Source organism: Taudactylus pleione, unplaced genomic scaffold, assembly GCF_031769625.1.
Source record: "Taudactylus pleione unplaced genomic scaffold, aTauple2 ptg000043l, whole genome shotgun sequence".
NCBI lineage: Eukaryota > Metazoa > Chordata > Amphibia > Anura > Myobatrachidae > Taudactylus > Taudactylus pleione.
This window is the reverse complement of record NW_028284445.1, coordinates 6,934,258-6,952,754: the sequence shown is the minus strand read 5'-3', so window position 1 is coordinate 6,952,754 and position 18,497 is coordinate 6,934,258. Positions and strand designations below refer to the sequence as shown.

The 18,497-nt window shown below is 41.7% G+C and overlaps 1 protein-coding gene across 11 annotated transcripts in view; it reads left to right on the top strand.

The window, feature by feature from the left end:
- NBEA (neurobeachin) overlaps positions 1-18,497 on the top strand; it is a 634,796-nt gene that overhangs the window by 168,142 nt on the left and 448,157 nt on the right. For all 11 annotated transcript variants that reach the window (XM_088460223.1, XM_088460224.1, XM_088460216.1 and 8 more), the window contains exons 5-8: positions 3,946-4,067; positions 7,520-7,646; positions 10,446-10,565; positions 12,306-12,452. In XM_088460223.1, coding sequence (XP_088316349.1) covers positions 3,946-4,067; positions 7,520-7,646; positions 10,446-10,565; positions 12,306-12,452 — 516 coding nt within the window. The remainder of the gene's footprint in view (positions 1-3,945; positions 4,068-7,519; positions 7,647-10,445; positions 10,566-12,305; positions 12,453-18,497) is intronic.

Here is an 18,497-nt window from a genome sequence, read left to right as displayed (position 1 = left end):
GCTTCCTCCCTAGCCCGTTCCTTCTCGCACTTGTTGGCTGAATTTGACCTATATGATGTTTGGAGAATCAAACACTCAAGAACACGTGATTATACCTTCTATTCAGCAGTTCACAAATCATACTCTAGAATAGATCTTCTCTTGACTGATAAATGGTCTCTCCAGTTCATTCCCCGGATTGATATCTTACCAATTACTTGGTCCGACCATGCTCCCTTACTATGGTCTTGGACCCCCTTTCCCATGTCTCCCACCTTTAGACCTTGGCGTTTACAAGAATATATTTTATTAGATGATATTGGCTCACGTGTCATGACTGACGCATTGACTGCATATGTAGAATTAAATTCTCCCAAAGACACTTCAGTCACGAATCATTGGTGTGCACTCAAGGCGGTAATGAGGGGGGCTGCTATACAAGCCGCAGTTAAGATTCGGAAATCGAATCAAGAAATATATCTCGCATATCAAGCTGATCTTTTAAAATTAGAAGCACAACATAAACAGGATCCAAAGGATTCTATTGTTCTCTCTGCCCTATTAGAAGCCAGGAAGAAGTTAAATAATCTACACCTCTCCCAAATTCAGCGTGCTATCACTAAACTAAATCAGAAGTTTTACTCTCTTGGAAATAGAGCCAATAAACTCCTAGCCCGCAAGCTTAGAGGGAAAAACGCTATTAATAGAATTAAAAGTCTCTCTAACCCCAATGGATCCTCAATATCAAATCCTAAAGATATTGCTCAACAATTCGCCTTATACTATGAAAAGCTTTATAACCTTTCTCAAGATACCCATATACCTCAGCCCTCGGAATCTGTGATAAATTCATTCTTAGATTCTGTTAATCTTCCATGTCTTTCCCCTTTAGAAGCAGAAGCTTTATGTGTCCCTTGGAGTGATAGCGAAGTATTAAGAGCGGTTAAATCCCTTAAAAAAGATAAAGCACCTGGCCCAGACGGATTCATTAACAGTTTTTATACGCATTTTCAAACCATTTTGACCCCTATTTTAGTAAATTTATTCAACGATGTCTCTACCCAATCATTTCCTAAAGAAATGTTAGAAGCCCAAATCATCACTATTTTGAAGCCTGGCAAGGACCCGACACTTTGCCCAAACTATAGGCCAATAGCTCTATTAAATTCAGATATCAAATTATATGCAAAAATAATCGCTAATAGATTGAATCCTATTCTCCCTAATTTAGTTTCTTTTGATCAGGTGGGCTTTGTCTTGGGGAGACAAGCGCCAGACAATACCAGAAGAGTTTTTTCCCTTCTGGAAGCCCAAGCAGCTTGTTCCGTGCCTATGGTTTTATTGTCCTTAGACGCGGAAAAAGCCTTCGATAGGCTACACTGGCTTTTCATGTCTCGGGTCCTGGCTAAGTTTGGCTTTTCTGGTTTGTTTTTGAAGGCTATCTTGAATCTCTACACTGTCCCTTCGGCTAGAGTATACAGTAATGGGTTTTTGTCCAACGGCTTTAATATCTCTAACGGGACTAGACAGGGATGCCCCCTTTCACCTTTAATTTTTGCATTAGCTATGGAACCCCTCGCAGAAAAAATTAGATCCTCCTCCTCCTTTGTGGGCTTCAATATTGACCATAAGCAGCATAGGATATGTCTTTTTGCTGATGACGTCCTGTTATTTGTCACGAAACCAGACATTTCCTTACCTGCTCTTCACAATATACTTCAAGAATATACTGCATCTTCATACTATAAACTAAATACCTCAAAATCAGAAGCACTAGCATTCAATCTTGATCAGGCTTCCCTAGATAGTCTCCGGAATCAATACCCTTATGCCTGGCAGACATCATCTCTTAAATATCTGGGGATCAATATCCCTTTAAATCCTCAAAATGTTATTAAATATAACTATCAGCCTTTGTTAGAACAATTCTCAGCACTTACCAAAGCATGGGTTAATTATGAAATCTCCTGGATGGGCCGTCTCTCTTCTGCAAAAATGATGCTTCTTCCAAAAATTCTGTATTTATTTAGAGCCATTCCATATTTAGTTCCATTGAACCTACTAAACAAATTCTATGCAGTTCTGTCTACGTATATTTGGAAGGGTAAACGTCCTCGTATAGCTAGGACTCTACTATTTCGGTCCAAATCTAGAGGGGGACTAGCGGCTCCTAATCTCGAATTCTACCAACATGCTTGTCTTTTGAATCAGATGAAAGACTGGTTAGCCCCTCTACCGATTAAGCTATGGGTATCTATTGAAACCTCTGTATCTCAAACTCTCCCCTTACGGGACATCATGTGGACTAAAACTGCTGATAGACCCCATAAATCCCTTATTCCAAAGAGCGTCTCTGATACCCTTATAGTTTGGGACAAATTGATTTCCACACATGGAGAATTTTCTCTTCCCTCGTCTCATATTTCTATATTAGCCCTTTCTCGACTGATCCAGGATCTAGTATTAACACCCTGGCATGAGAAAGGTATTATAACAGTTAGAGATCTTTATACTAACCATCAATTTAAATCCTTTCAACAATTACAGGATCAATATGGTATTCCCAAAACTGACTTTTTTAAATTTTTGCAGGTGAGACACTGGATATTTTCTAACTCTGGCCCAAATCACCTCCTTTTCACCCCACCTCCCTATATACTTTCTAAATTGTCTACTACTGGCCATAAGAGTGGTATTTCTATGTGGTATAATACGCTTATGACTCCGATAGGGGAGTCTAAACTTTCTATACAATCCAATTGGGAGTCGGATCTTAATATATCTCTAACTGAAGAAGATTGGTCTATTCTATTTATGAACATTTTCAAAATGTCCAAATGTTTGAACCATTCTGAAATGCTCTATAAACTAATTCACGGCTTATATTACACCCCAGTCAAGTTGCATAGAATCTGGCCAGACTCCTCTAAATTATGTTGGAGGAATTGCGGGTTAGACGGTACTCTGATACATATCTTTTGGTCTTGTCCTAATATATTTTCCTTATGGTCAGAGGTATTTCAATTAATAGCTCAGGTCACTATGGAGACTCTTCCCCAATCTCCAGAAATCGCACTCCTACATTATTTTCCTCCTACAATACAATCACATAATAAGTATGTTGTTGGACACATTTTGATAGCTACAAGGGCAGCTCTAGCACAATATTGGAAGAGAAGTGACCCCCCATCTCTCTCGATAATAATATCCAAAATTCGGAGAAGTTTTGAAATGGAAACCTCTGGATTTAAATATTCTTCATCATCCTCGTCCCCACTGCTAAAATGGCGACCCTGGTCGGCCTTTATTGAATCATCTTCTCACGCGACATCCATAACTGGCTAGCTTTAACACTGCCCCAACTCGATATGGAAAAGGTTAATATGATAGACCACACATGTTTTCCCACAATTAATGGTTGTATGTATTGTACTGTTCTGTTTTGTCTATTTTAATTTATAGTAATGTTTTGTATTATTTGGTTTTTCTATGTAATACTTGCTATATTTCTATTATTTTTTTTTTATATTATATAATTTGTCTAGTTTATATTTTTTTTCTGGATTATATATATATATATTTTTTTTTCTCTTCTCTTTTTTTTCCTTTATTTTATTCGTATAAAATTTCAAAAAATATAATGTTTATATTATGATGATTGTAAATTACTGTTTACTATTGTCTTATCTGATGTATATTGGATTTTTTTGTTCTACTAATAAAAATTATTTGAGTAAAAAAAAAATTGGTCAGGATGCCCCTAATAATCCTTATGGGCTGCACAGGGTGTAGTCACACTGTAGCTTGACTCATTAGCGCTATCTGACAGGTTATATGTAGGTGATCGCTTATCCACTGCTGGAGAACCAGAGTTTGCTATTAATGTAGTTCTAATATAATTAATGTAATAGTAAATAGCTTTTTCTGCATCTAAACTGTCTCCCGTTCCTGTCCCTCGCTGTCTAGGCTATTGCACTGCCTCCTATAGCCAAGTGGCCTTATCAAAATGGTTTCACTCTGAACACGTGGTTTCGTATGGATCCATTAAACAATATAAATGTCGACAAGGATAAACCTTACCTCTATTGGTGAGTAATGTTTATATTGCACTTTATTAATATGGAAAGACTTAATGACTTTGTGGTTTCTTGTGGCTTATAGCCCACCAGTGAGTTTCCCTGTGCCGTCACTTTCTCCACACTGTGGTTCTTTGGTAAACGTAACCTGTTGGTAATATCCATTATCCGAGAGCAGTGGCTGGATCCCCATCTAGAAAGCAAACCAGGGATATAACAGTGTTGTGTTATACCGTGATGGAGAAATTGCTTTATTACAGTCTGCAGTTTTACATATTCCTGATGGTGTTTGATCTATTTCTCCGCGACCTTTATAAGCCCATAATGAGATGATGTTTTTCACACATTTACATTACTGTACATACACTCGACATTGCATTATTTTGTCATAATCCAAAATGTATTACAGCTGATGTATTACTAAACTGCCCGCAGCTACTAATATGGCTTGTAAGCGTGACTGAGGCTGAGAGACAAATGCACTGCAATGCCCTGTGTATAGGAAATGAACATATCACACTATTATAATCCCTACCTATAGGATAGAAACAGCTGCACTGTTTGTTATACAGCAACTTGCCTCCTCTTAAAGTCAGCTGCACACTATTTATTTATTACCAGTCATTTATATAGCGCACACATATTCCGCAGCGCTTTACAGAGCAAATTTGGCCACTCACATCAGTCCCTGCCCCAGTGGAGCTTACAATCTATATTCCCTACCACATGTACACACATACACACTAGGGTTAATTTTTGTTAGGAGCCAATTAACCTATTAGTATATTTTTGGAGTGTGGGAGGAAACCGGAGTACCCGGAGGAACCCCACGCAAGCATAAGGAAAATATACAAACTCCGCACAGGTAGGCCCATGGTGGGAATCGTACCCACGACCTCAGTGCTGTGAGGCAGTAATGCTAACCATTACACCATCTGTGCTGCCCCCTACAAACCTGTCCATTTACTAGGCGCTAGTGACGTTACTCAACAAGTGGGATAACTTTAACTTTGTGATGACAACAAAAAAAAAAGAAATAATTTTAGTGTTTGATGTTTTTTTTTTTTTTTTTACAAATATGTGTTAATTCTGTTTCATTAAAAAAGGAGACTCCTTTTCTATTACAAATGACACCAGATGGGGGATGTCCCCCCTCACCACTATGTGTGTTCTATGCATGGAGGCGTTGGCTAGGGCTATACCACGTTACTGACATTAGTGGCATTACTTTAGGAGACAGAGGGCCAGATGTGCTAAACTCTGGAAAGTGATAAAGTGGAGAGTGATAAATGACCAGCCACTCAGCTCCCAACTGTCATGTTACAGGCTGTGTTTGAAAAATGACAGTTAGGAGATGATTGCTCAATAGTTTATCGCTCTCCATTTTATCACTTCCCAGAGCTTAATACATCTGCCCCACAGAATATAATCTCACACTATTTGCTAATGATCTTGGCTTATATCACTAACTCTGTGATCTCCCTCCCAAACCTGATGAAGGAATTTGATGGGGCCTGGGTTTTGTCCAATTTTAAGATTAACTGTACCAAAGTCTCTTGCTCTTAACATTTCTGTTCCTGAGTCTGTGGCTGGTGGGCTGTCCCACACTCTTCCAATTTCCTGGCACCCTTCTCACTTAGGGATGGTCATTACTAGAACGCCATCTGGATTATACCAATCGAACTTCCCACCTCTTATCTCTAAGACACGGTTAGAACTAAAAGTCTGGTCAGCTCACAAACACTCCTGGTTGGTACGGATCAATATTATAAAAAGGAAATCCTTGCACAAAGTTCAATACCTATTTCAAACAATACCTATGCTCTATTCTTAAGTAATTCACAAGATACAGTTAGAGATTTTGTTTGTGACGGGAACCGGGCCAGGTTCAAGCACAACCATCTGTGTAGATGCAAGACCCGTGGTGGTGCACAACTCCCTTGGTTTTCGGATTTATTATGAAACAATATTAATTAGGGTTTTGGAATGAACTAGAAACACCACCTCCAAACAGTGGGTTTGCATATAGCCCCCTGGATGCCAGACATTATGGCTCTTGCCCAACCGACGATAGGACCAACCTTACACGCTTGGAAAAGACTCAGCACTTGATATGGAATGACCTCTTTGGCACGATATGTCTTCCTTGGTTTACTTTTTTGCTCCAGTTCACCTCCAGCCTTATTCCTAGAATGCTATCTAGCCACTTTCCACATGTCTCTTCCCCATATTTATTGTTGCTCATATTCCCCCACCCCCTCCTTACCCTTTCTCCCCCTATCCAGTATGGAAGTACATACTTAAGCTGGCCATACACCACACCAACTTTCCTCCAACCATCCAACTAGTTGGTTGGTTGGAATGAAAACCCGGTAATGCATGGGAGCAAATGACAATCAGCCATTTGCTCCCAAACGCCAGAAAACACGAAAAGGGTTGTTCAGACAAGTTGGTTAGATCTGTACGATTTAAAAGGCTTGTCTGAACAACAGCTTTCGTCTGTTGTTCGGTGTTTGGGAACAAATAGCTGATTTTCATTTGTTCCTATGCATTACCGGATTTTCATTCCAACCAACCAACTAGTTGGATGATTGGAGGATAAGTTGGTCTGGTGTATGGCCAGCTATATTGTGTTTCTTACCTTCCTTCATTTTTGTTCTCATATCTTACTCCCATTATACTGAACAACCTTGTATTACTTGTGCTGTTTATTGTCACACTTTCGTTACGTTGGATTTCCTATGTTTCATCTGTCTGCCTCGTTTTTTCCCTTGTTCTCATGCAAACTTTAGATAAAGAATATATAGAAAATGAAAGAAAGAGCTGCTTACCAATCAGATTCTTACATAGTTTAGAATAATTATTACAAGCATCTGGTTGCTATGGTTAGACCCAGCTGGTTTTTACCTGTACCCTGTTCAGTATGCACCATAAGGGGCAGTGGGTGAGCTGTTTCAAACCTTCTAAAGAGGACAAGTGGAGAAGTTACCTATAGCAGCAAATCAGATTCTACTTATTATGGAACATGTCGTAAATAAATGATAGCTAGCAGCTGATTGGTTGCTGCAGGCAACTTCTCCACTTATCATTTCTAGAAAGTTTGATACATCTCTCCCAGTCTTCCAGCAGTGGTCCAAGTAATCTTTACTTGAGAGTGTATATAAGTAGAAAGATATAAATTAAATCTTAATTTATGTATAAATGTTTGGTATTTATACAGTAGGTGTATGGTTAAGTATACAGTTGATATTGGTGGAATTTAATGCTACTTTAATACATTTCTCTTGACTGTTCAGCGTTGTCTACTGAGCCCATAATCTAATCATTGCTGTTTAAGTAACCAAAACAATCACAAAGACTGTTGTCATGCTGTGTGTAGAATTGCTGTCTGTCTGTAGCTAAGTACCTTTAAAATGTTGAAATAATTCATTCAGTTCATTCAATGAACTGTTTTCTCTCCTCAGTTTCCGCACCAGTAAAGGTGTTGGTTATTCTGCACACTTTGTGGGCAACTGTTTGATAGTCACTTCCCTGAAGTCAAAAGGAAAAGGTTTCCAGCACTGTGTGAAGTACGACTTCCAGCCGCGCAAGGTGAGTAGGGAAATAAAAGCGTTGAAGTGTCAAAATAGTGCTATTATTTGTAACTAATAGAAACACGCGGAGCTATTCTCAAACTTGTGTCCCACTGTCCACCTGCCCCTCGTTCGCCATCTCCCTTTGGCTGCCCCACTCCACCTCCATTTTGGCTGGCCCTCCACTGCCCACCTCACTTTTGGCTGCCCCTCACTCAATACCTTCCTTTTGGCTGGCCCTCATTTGCCATCTCCCCTTTGGCTGCCCCTCACTTGCCGCTTCTCTTTTGGCTACCCCTCGCTTGCCGCCTCTCTTTTGGCTGCCCCTCGCTTGCCGCCTCTCTTTTGGCTGCCCCTCTCTTGCCGCCTCTCTTTTGGCTGCCCCTCTCTTGCCGCCTCTCTTTTGGCTGCCCCTCGCTTGCCGCCTCTCTTTTGGCTGCCCCTCGCTTGCCGACTCTCTTTTGGCTGCCCCTCGCTTGCCGACTCTCTTTTGGCTGCCCCTCGCTTGCCGACTCTCTTTTGGCTGCCCTTCGCTTGCCGCCTCTCTTTTGGCTGCCCCTCGCTTGCCGCCTCTCGTTTGGCTGCACCTCGCTTGCAGCCTCTCTTTTGGCTGCCCCTTGCTTGCTGCTTCTCTTTTGGCTGCCACTTGCTTGCTGCTTCTCTTTTGGTTGCCCATCGCTTGTCGCTTCTCTTTTGGCTGCCCCTCGCTTTTGTCTGGCACTTACCACCTCCCTCCGCTCACTCTCTCCCTTTAACTGCTAGCCACCTGGCCATCTCCTTGCTGGTTCTATAACTGCCTTGCCTTTACCGTCTGCCTGCTTGCCCTCTCCTCTCTACATCTGTCTGACCCACTCGCTCCCCTTCGTTTTTTTTCTTCTCTTTTTTTTTTTATCTGTTACTACATTGCTATATTCTGTATTAACATTTTGCATCCTACAGTTCTTATGGTGGTCTCTTATAACATGTAGCCTATCCCCTGTTCAGATTCTCATCTATTTCTCCCTATCGAGATTCAGTTTAAGGACAGCATTGGTATATCTCAGTCTGATATCACATAATTTCACTGTGAACTTAACATGAACTTGAACTTTATTAGTCTAGGCTAATTCCAATGGAAATATTTAATTACGTCTCTGGATAACATCATATGATTGAAGCCATTATGTGGCATGCATCACAAAGTCATGGTACAAAATAAATTACTGAGCAGTGTGTCTGAAAGACTAAAGCTGTATCAATTGCATTTTATAGTTTCTCTACAGAATGGTTATAATGAATGTTTGCACCTCATTGCCCGTTTCCTTTTTGAATTGAAGCCGTGATTGACAATGCAGTAATTGCACCTTCTTGCAAGGGCTAAAATCACAATGCATACAACAGATGGGATTAACAGCTAACAAACCCTAAAATGGCTAAAGGAGATAGTATTGTTCATTTAAAATTTAAGATCAAGTCTGCATAATACCCAAAGCATACTAAATTGAAAGAGCTGATTTTACGGTTACACAATGTAATTTTTGTATATAATTACATTCAGTGTATTATATGGTTTGTATTTTTATTTTCTACACAACAAGTCTAAACTATTTTCCATAAGATATGATAAATCCAGTTTATGTACAGTCTTTATTGTGTAGGAATAATAGTGCAGGTAGTCAGTGTATTGAGCAGCGATCTCTCCCCTGGAAGGAATGCTCCTAGACACTGTGCTACTTTGGCATAAGGAAAATGTAGTAAAATCCTGTAAATGCGTATGCAATAAGTGTGAATGAATTATACATAGTACATGTGAAACATTACAGTCTGCTGTGCACAGTGGGAATAATTAATAAAAACTTACTAATGGTTGGGGCGCAGCGTCTAATCCTCATTGGGTGTTTTGTATGTTTATACTTGTGCAGGTGCAACTAGATGCAGGGTTGGACTGGCCCACAGGGGTACAGGGGAAATCCCCGGTGGGCCACACTGCCAGAGGGCCCACCCCCTCCTCTAGGGGACAGGTTCCAGACCTTAAATCATACATTCACTCTTTTAGATGGTCAGTTACCTGGTGGAGTAGTACCACTGATCAACATGGGTTAGCCAAGCGGTCTGAGTGGCTGGCCACACCCCTTCAGCATGGTCCTCTACCACTGCATTCCCCCGGTAGGCCGTCATGCCCCAGTCCGACACTGACTATAGATGTCTTCTGAAGCGTGCTGGTTTGCAAAGGACAGATTGTTAGCACTGGCCGATGATAGCAAGACATACCCTCATCTCGGCCAATGCCTATGTACATTGGTGCACTGCTGAGATAGATTGATTAGTGAGTGATGAGGACTCAAATTTTTTTTTTTTAATGTTAACTATGTCTTGCACTGTAGTTTTATTGCAACAGCTTGGCACAGTGTAAACAATAAAAGGCTTCAAATACAGAAGTGTCACATATAAGAACACACTCCCCACACTCAGGATTAATGTCACCATCACTGAGGCACACATTCTTCTGATTGGTGCTGGTTCCTAGTGATTGCTTTAGCCCACAACCTTTCTCTCTCTGTTATGTGTAGGTGACAGCTGCATTTAATGGCTGTATCAGTCATCAGAGAGCTTGTCTTCTACTTTTTACTAGCGATGGTTTTATCCGCATAAGATTTATTCTGCTGTGTTGTTTGGGGCATTATTGTTTATACACAAATACTACAGATCCCCAAAGTGACCAGTAAACCATATTCCGTGGTGCAATATGATAAATGCTATAAGTGTGATTGGCAGGCTGACACACCTGTTAGCGCTTTGCTCTAATCTGTACTAATATGCGTAATACATGTCTTCTCAGTGGTACATGATCAGCATTGTACACATCTATAACCGCTGGAGGAACAGTGAGATCCGCTGCTATGTAAATGGACAGCTCGTATCTTACGGGGACATGGCTTGGCATGTCAACACCAACGATGTAAGTATTTATTACAGGGATACAAATGTATTGACACTAAGCTCATGTGTGAGATTATCCTGGCTGTGACTGTATGCTGTTAGCTGTAATCCCTGGGTTTTATCTCCCTAATTAATATTAATAAATCTCTTTCCATCACACTATATATAATTTCCATAGGTTTCCCAGGAAGCCTTTGTGCTGTACATGATATGCAGGTATACACTTGTACTGCAGGCCGGCAGACCGCATCATGACGTGTCTAATGGGTGTGATGAGAATGATATTTTATAGTAACTGAAATACTTTAATAAATATTCACTTAGATTGCAGGTTAATAGGAAAAACTTCTGTGCAAGTTACACAGACAGGTTGTAGCTCAGCTTTAAGTAGCAGCACCACCGACCGACATGTGTCGGTATCCTAACCCTGTTGGTATGCCGGTATCGGGATTCTGACCACCGGGATCCTGAGCACCGGCATCCCGTACCCAAGCCGTCTAAGGTGCCCTCTTTTTAGTATCACTGCAATATAAGAAAAGTCAGAATTATCGTCTGTTAGACAACATAAAGCTACAGACCTAAGGCCCTCATTCAGAGCCACTCGCTATTTGCGGTCGTTCGTTCTAAAACAAGGGGTGGCTATTCAAATGAACCGTTCGCTGTTTGCTGTCTGTTCACGCCTCTATGTCTGAACGAGTGAACAAAACTTGCGTTCGTCTTTTGGAAAAATACGCCCCCTGGCCGCTCGCATCCTACGTCATGTCCGCTATTTATTAGATTAATCGAGTACATCGACAAGGGTATGAACTGCTCGCTATTCTTGGGGTTGGTGTTTGCTACCACAATTTTGCGAGCAGTTCTGACTATAAAATAACCCAGTGACGTGGTCAATGACGCTGCTGTTTTAAATATGCACACCCATAAAACGCCCGTTTTGACCTTTAAGCACGCCTGCGTTCTGATTTCCACTCCCCATTTTCAAGCACCTTCCCCTGTTACCACCCACATACGCCTCTTTCTGTCACTCAAAATAGCAGGCATTCGCTGTTTTGCGAGCACATGAATTTCGGCCGCACTGACTGGTTAGCGCATGCGTATAACGATCCGTACGCATGCGCAGTTGGGCTAACATCGCTCGGAACGAACGAGCGGCTGCTTACGAACGGCTCTGAATCAGGCCCTAAGTCCCTATTATTCTCAGTGGGACTGTGGTCTGGTCAAATTTACCAACTTCCAAAAAGTTTGGCTTCTTGGAGTTTGGCCCCAATTGCTAATGCCATCTGAAGTTGGCGTTAGCAGTTCTGTCCTTATGGAGTGAGCTTCACCGGAGAGGGATCTTCTGATCCTTCCCAGGCTGCTCCCACGCTCTTCCCCTTTTTTTTCCTTTTATTGTTTTGATAGGCGTGCACTTTACTACTACTACTAATAAACCTATTGAACACCCGTTTTGATTTCTTTAAAATTTGTAGGCATACTTTAAATGTAATTTGTATTTTATTTGCTTGATGCTTAGATTTAGATAGAAGAATTTTGTAGCTTTTTTACGAATAACATGACTAGTGACAATGAAGAATATAATTTACAGGATAAAATCTTAATATCCGTGGACTGACCCACCAAATCTGGGGCAGTTAATTTCTATGCCATAAGAGTTTTTCATTCCTGATGTATCTTTTAAAACTTGTTCGAGTAATGCTTTCATTTCAATATTTCCTATTTTGAAATTTTTTAATTTTCTTTTATAATTTTCTTTTATAAGAGTTACGACAAATGCTTCCTCGGCTCATCAGAAACTGCTGATGCAAACAGAGTATTTTGTGGTCAGCTCGGAGCAGTGTATGTCTTCATAGAGGCTTTAAATCCCGCTCAGATCTTTGCGATACACCAGCTTGGACCAGGTTACAAGGTGAGAGATTATTTTCTATGTTACAATTTATTTTCCAGTACAGCTGTCAGCGATTGCTTCACAGCTTCTCAGATACGGTGGTGAACCTTTTATACATGCATTGATTATTCATTTGTTTAGTGACACCAAGGTGTTCTGTGTCCATATAAAGGCAGAAGGCTTAGCCCTTTTTTTATGGCAGCGGGCTCATTATTCCTTATAATACAGAAGTGGTAGTTTTTTCGACACATAAATCAATTCTTTTAGTATTGCCATTCATCAGGTTCTGTTTTCTTAGAATTTCTTGTAATCATTTATTAAAAGGAATCTCTCCTACACCTGTAAGGTTCATGTGGAGCCATGTACAGGTTGGGATTGTACATGACACCATCCCCATGGTCCATTGTAGTCCACATAACCTGAGGGGTTCAGTATACTAGGTCAACGAGAGAATGACACTAATGAAATGTCAACATTTTCAATAATGCCGGCAATATGGTTTTAACATAAGTCTATACCTAACCCTAATGCTGACATTTGATATGTCGACATTCTATATGTCGTCATTTTCCAGGTGTCAACATTTTAACTATGTCGACATCATTCTGGTGATGACCTGATCACTGTTGACAATATGACTGCATACCAACCTAGGGCACCAGAAACAAAAAGGGGTGAGATGGGAATGACCCAGTGAACACCGTTATACAGTTGTCACTCTGATCTCACTAATGACGAAAGTATGTATGTCCCAGTTGTACATAGAAGTATGCACAGCATTCATATTTATCTATAGATTGCAGAATATCTCCGCCTCACCGATGTGTCTCTACATTAAATCTTTCTTACATATTTTACATTTGCGGTTTATTTTCCTTATCAGTCTTTGAAATAAGTTAGTGGATTGTGAGGACTGATTTATAGTGCAAAGCATTAACTATTGCAGGTCTTACATTCTGTAGCGGTCTGTAATACCACTGTGCGACGTTATCAGCTAGAACATTGCTATTTATTGGCCTGCAATAAATCCCCTGAAATGTCATTAGTGTGAAACCACAGCACCCCGTCTGTTCTATAAAAACATTGATTGGATATTGACTTCAGAGCCCATAGCTGATGCACTGCCATATTTGTGCATCTTTTTTCTTTCCTTGTTACTTAAAAGGAAGACGGTATTAATATTTAAGGGGAGATGTAACAAGCCTCAGAGGGGAGTAGTTACCCAGAGCAACCAATCACCTTTTAACTGTAATTTCAAAGACTGTTCTAGATAAATGAGTTAGAAGCTGATTGGTTGCTTTGGTTAACTTCTCCATTTTATCTTTCTCCAAGGCTTGATACATCTCCTGCTTATACTTCATGGCGGATATATCCTAGTGGGGTGTATTTAGTATAACAGTTGCATGACCATGAACAGTAGGCGAAAGGTGGCACTTGGCACAAATACCTTCCATTCTCTCTCATACGGTTTGATTTTTTTCTCTTCCTTTCTGTGATCGCGTCCAATTAAAAAAAACTCTTCTCTCCTGTAGTGATTTATTTAGGGAGGGTGGGATCATGGTGTTTGAGGTTGGTTTATGTGTGTTACCATCTTAAAACCTAAACATTTATTACTACATGAACCAGGTTTGTTCATGCTCAGACACAATTAAATTAAATTTCAAACATGCTACATATGCCTTATGTAGATATAGTCAGAGTACATGTAAATTAATGTATTTAATGTGCATAATTTATGTGAGGAGCTGTACATCAAGCATTGTATTGGTTATTGAGAAACGTTATCTCAAGCCTGGTCAAATTGAGAAAAAAAACAACACATTGTTTTCTGTATTCCTGAACAATGAGTGAATCCCTGAATCTGAAAGATTTGCAGCCATAAAACCCAGAGGATAGATATGTGTGTGTCTGATTGTGTGTTTGTGTCTCGGTGTGCATATATATGTTGGTGGGTTTCCCGGGAGGTTGGGGGGAAGGGTAGAAGGTGGCAGGCAAGAGAGGAGAGGGGACAAGGTGGCAGGCAAGAGAGGAGAGGGGACAAGGTGGCAGGCAAGAGAGGAGAGGGGACAAGGTGGCAGGCAAGAGAGGAGAGGGGACAAGGTGGCAGGCAAGAGAGGAGAGGGGACAAGGTGGCAGGCAAGAGAGGAGAGGGGACAAGGTGGCAGGCAAGAGAGGAGAGGGGACAAGGTGGCAGGCTAGAGTGGAGGGGACAAGGCGGCAGGCTAAAGAGGAGAGGGGAGAAAGTGACAGGCTAGAGAGGAGAGGGGAGAAAGTGGCAGGCTAGAGGAGAGGGGACAAGGTGGCGTGGCAGTGTGGAGGGGTTACAGGTGAGAGGGGACAATGCAGCAGAGCAGAGAGGAGGGGAAAAGGTGGAAGACTATGGATAGGAGAAGGTGGTAGGGCAAACGAGGGGCTACAGGTGAGAGAGGAGAGGGGACAAGGTGGCAGGCTAGAGGAGAGGGGACAAGGTGGCAGGCAAGAGAGGAGAGGGGACAAGGTGGCAGGCTAGAGAGGAGAGGGGACAGGTGGCAGGCTAGAGAGGAGAGGGGACAAGGTTGCCGGCAAGTGAGGAGAGGGGACAGGGTGGCAGGCTAGAGAAGAGAGGGGACAAGGTGGCTGGCTAGAGAGGAAAGGGGAGAAAGTGGCAGGCTAGAGAGGAGAGGAGGACAAGGTGGGCAGACTAAAGGAGAGGGGGACAAGGTGTCAGGCTAGAGGAGAGGGGAAAAGGTCTCAGGCTAGAGTGGATGGGACAAGGTGGCAGGCTAGAGTGGATGGGACAAGGTGACAGGCAAGAGAGGAGAGGGGACAAGGTGGCAGGCTAGAGAGGAGAGGTGAGAAAGTGGCAGGCTAGAGGAGAGGGGACAAGGTGTCAGGCTGGAGTGGGTGGGACAAGGTGGCGTGGCAGTGTGGAGGGGTTACAGGTGAGAGGGGACAAGGTGGCAGAGCAGAGAGGAGGGGAAAAGGTGGAAGACTATGGACAAGAGAAGGTGGTAGGGCAAACGAGGTGCTACAGGTGAGAGAGGAAAGGGGACACGGTGGTAGGATAGAGAGTAGAGAGGACAAGGTGGCAGGGTAGAGTGGATGGGACAAGGTGTCAGGGCAGAGTGGAGGTGTAACAGGTGAGAGGAGAGGGGACTGTTTGGCAGGCCAGAGAGGAGGGGACAGGGTGGCTGGCTAGAGAGCAGGGGACACTGTGGCAGTGCAGAGTGGTTGGGACAAGGTGGCAGGTGACAGACACTTTTGACGTATACCTAGAACGGAGTAGCTGTCAAGGTACACACATCTACTTCTAGCTGGCCTATAACCAGAAAAGTTCCAGCGCAGCACAAAGCCTTCTCCAGAAAGGATGTTAATTTAATGTAGATAGTTAAGGACAGTTATAGTTGACATTAGATTACTATTTTAAGATTTCTAAAGTGACTGGTTTATGTTTCATGTCTCCTATTTCCGTGGCTTCCCCTGATGCCATCAGTGATTCCTCACCGATACCTGCACAGCAATGCCAGTTCCTAATGGTTCCTATATAATTGGCAGCTGATAATGCTTCTGTCTTACAATAGCCACATGCACTTTCACCCCCACTAGCTACAGTGCTTATTTCAATAGCTTAAATTGTATGTGTTCTCCATGGCTCTAAGATTGTAAACTCATTTCGGTAGGCCCATCTTTCATGTCCTTGTATGTAATTTGATTGCATCATGATCCCCTCATTGTACAGCGCCTTATAAAAAAGGACATTAATATTTGTATAACAAGACTGGAGCAAAAACAAAAAAAAGATGTAAACAGTCACCAAATACTTTTAGGAAACAAAATAAATGTGATTGTATACAGTTGGAGTGAGAGAGTTTCTTTTATATAGAAGGAGAAGCATAACATGACACATTCCTATATAAAGTACTGATGTAACATAATATTTACACTTCAGTATACTACAGTGTCTTGCATCATTTTGCAGCCGTAATCAAGAATCAGGGGATTTATAAACATGACTGACGTCTCATTGTGCGATTAAGTCATGAGGTTGTCTGGGCTCTTAACTAAAGATGCTAAAACCTCATAGTGAGTCATCATGTTAATAATCGGTACCCTCTGCCTGACAACGTAACCTAGAATCTACAGCTATTAACATCACCAGCGTGAGCAATGTGACAGTGTTGAGAAGCATGTACTAGATTATTGGCCGTTATGTATTCCGCATCTGTAACATCGTCCAACATCCTGTCAGTCCAGGCAGGCAGGACTATGGGAGACAGTGGAGGCGCCTGCTGCCGGGCGCCAGTACTGAAGGGGCACCTACTCCATGGCCCATAATATATTCACCCCACTTAGGGCTGTAAATATGTTCCATCACAGTGGCAGTCTTGCAGTATCTTGACTCAAACTCAGTCCTCAAAGCCCCCACATCAGGTAGTTTTCCCCTCTATCTGAGGTACCAGGAGGGCTCCCCACCCACATAAGGTGGCTTTCGCCTCCATCAGGAGGACTCCGAGCCTCATGCTAATTGCACTATACAGGTCACTATCTTATCTGTGACATTACGCATAGCTGTATACACCAGATAAAGGATGTTTTTGGGGGATATCCTGCAAATTTAGTAAATAGGTCTAATAGAAACAAATTCACATATTCTATACTAGTGTTTTTGTGCGTATAGATAGATATGCCCCATATTTATTTTCCCTTCTTTTTAGGGGGGGGGGGGCACCTAATTATAACTTGCGTCTGGGATGAATTTATGCCACTGAACTCCTACAGATGTGCCCTCATACACTATTCAGCAGTTGCACCAATCAGCCCTTCTTTGCGCTTCAGGTCCCCTGCGTCTCTGCTTGCGTAAGATATCTTTTTTACTGGAAAATGCATCTTGGTCACAGTCTGATGCAAGAAACCAGTTCACTAAACTACACTTATTAATTTGATATGTGGCACTTGTATAACTGTGTGTGACTGAGTCTGTGTACGAAGTGGTACAATGCATCGGTTTTACATGCCAAGTACCGTAGTGCTTCGTATACAGACTCAGATGCACACAGGTATACAACACATCAATTTAATCAGTGCGCTCCTGTGAAGCAATTTGTCACATCCAATTGCGACTAAAATGCATTTTCTGGCGATAGTCTTACGGGACCTGGCGACAATCGCGCCAAGTGGAACAGAAGATGTAGGAATGGGCACACCAGAATGCCTCTTCAGGGAGATATTCAATTAGCCGTGAAGCCATCCCATAATTACCTGCAATGTGCGCAGATGCACTTAGGAACTTTTTGCCTAATTGAATCTCCCCCACATTATATATTACATATACCATGAACTAATGAAGTGACTGCCGTAGGTTTCCGTTAAACATTGCTGACAATGCATCCAATTATACTATCATTATAGATGATACAATCCAAAGGAAAATACTATTGGAAGGTAATCTATTAATACTTCTTTTTTTTTTATAACAATATTTTTTATTGAGAGACAGAAAAATTACAATCATGAGGGGTTATAAGATACAAAACATCACAATATATCCAATACACCAGTATACAATAATAGAATTGAGTTTGAGTTTCTTTTGTTTTACTTTGTCAACATATCATCAAACAAGCGAGAAGAAAAGTCCATGGTGTGATGCAGGTTCCTCATGGTGTCACCAATTTTGTCATTTTCGTTGATAAACATAACAAAAACACAGATTCATCATTGAAGAGAGGAATTAGATTAAAGAGTTAGCTAATTGTGTCTTATTTGAAGATAAGAAAACTTTGTGAGAGAAGAAGGAAAAACAGGAAAGATGAGAGATTAGGGGAGGGGCGGGTATTGGAGAAATAGCCAGTAGGGTGCGAGGAGGGGGGAGAAAGGAAAGTAGGGTAGAGGGATGCGGCGGACCCGGGACAAGGGAGTATCTATGGTGTATGATAGTATGAAGACATGAGTCATATGTCGTATTTCACAATTGGAGTCTGTGGTCATCAGAAGCTAATTGAGATTGTGGCCATTTCGTGGGTTGTGAGTATGAGGTTTTTTATATCATTGGGTTGCGAATAGATATATTGCTCTCAGGTTTCAAAG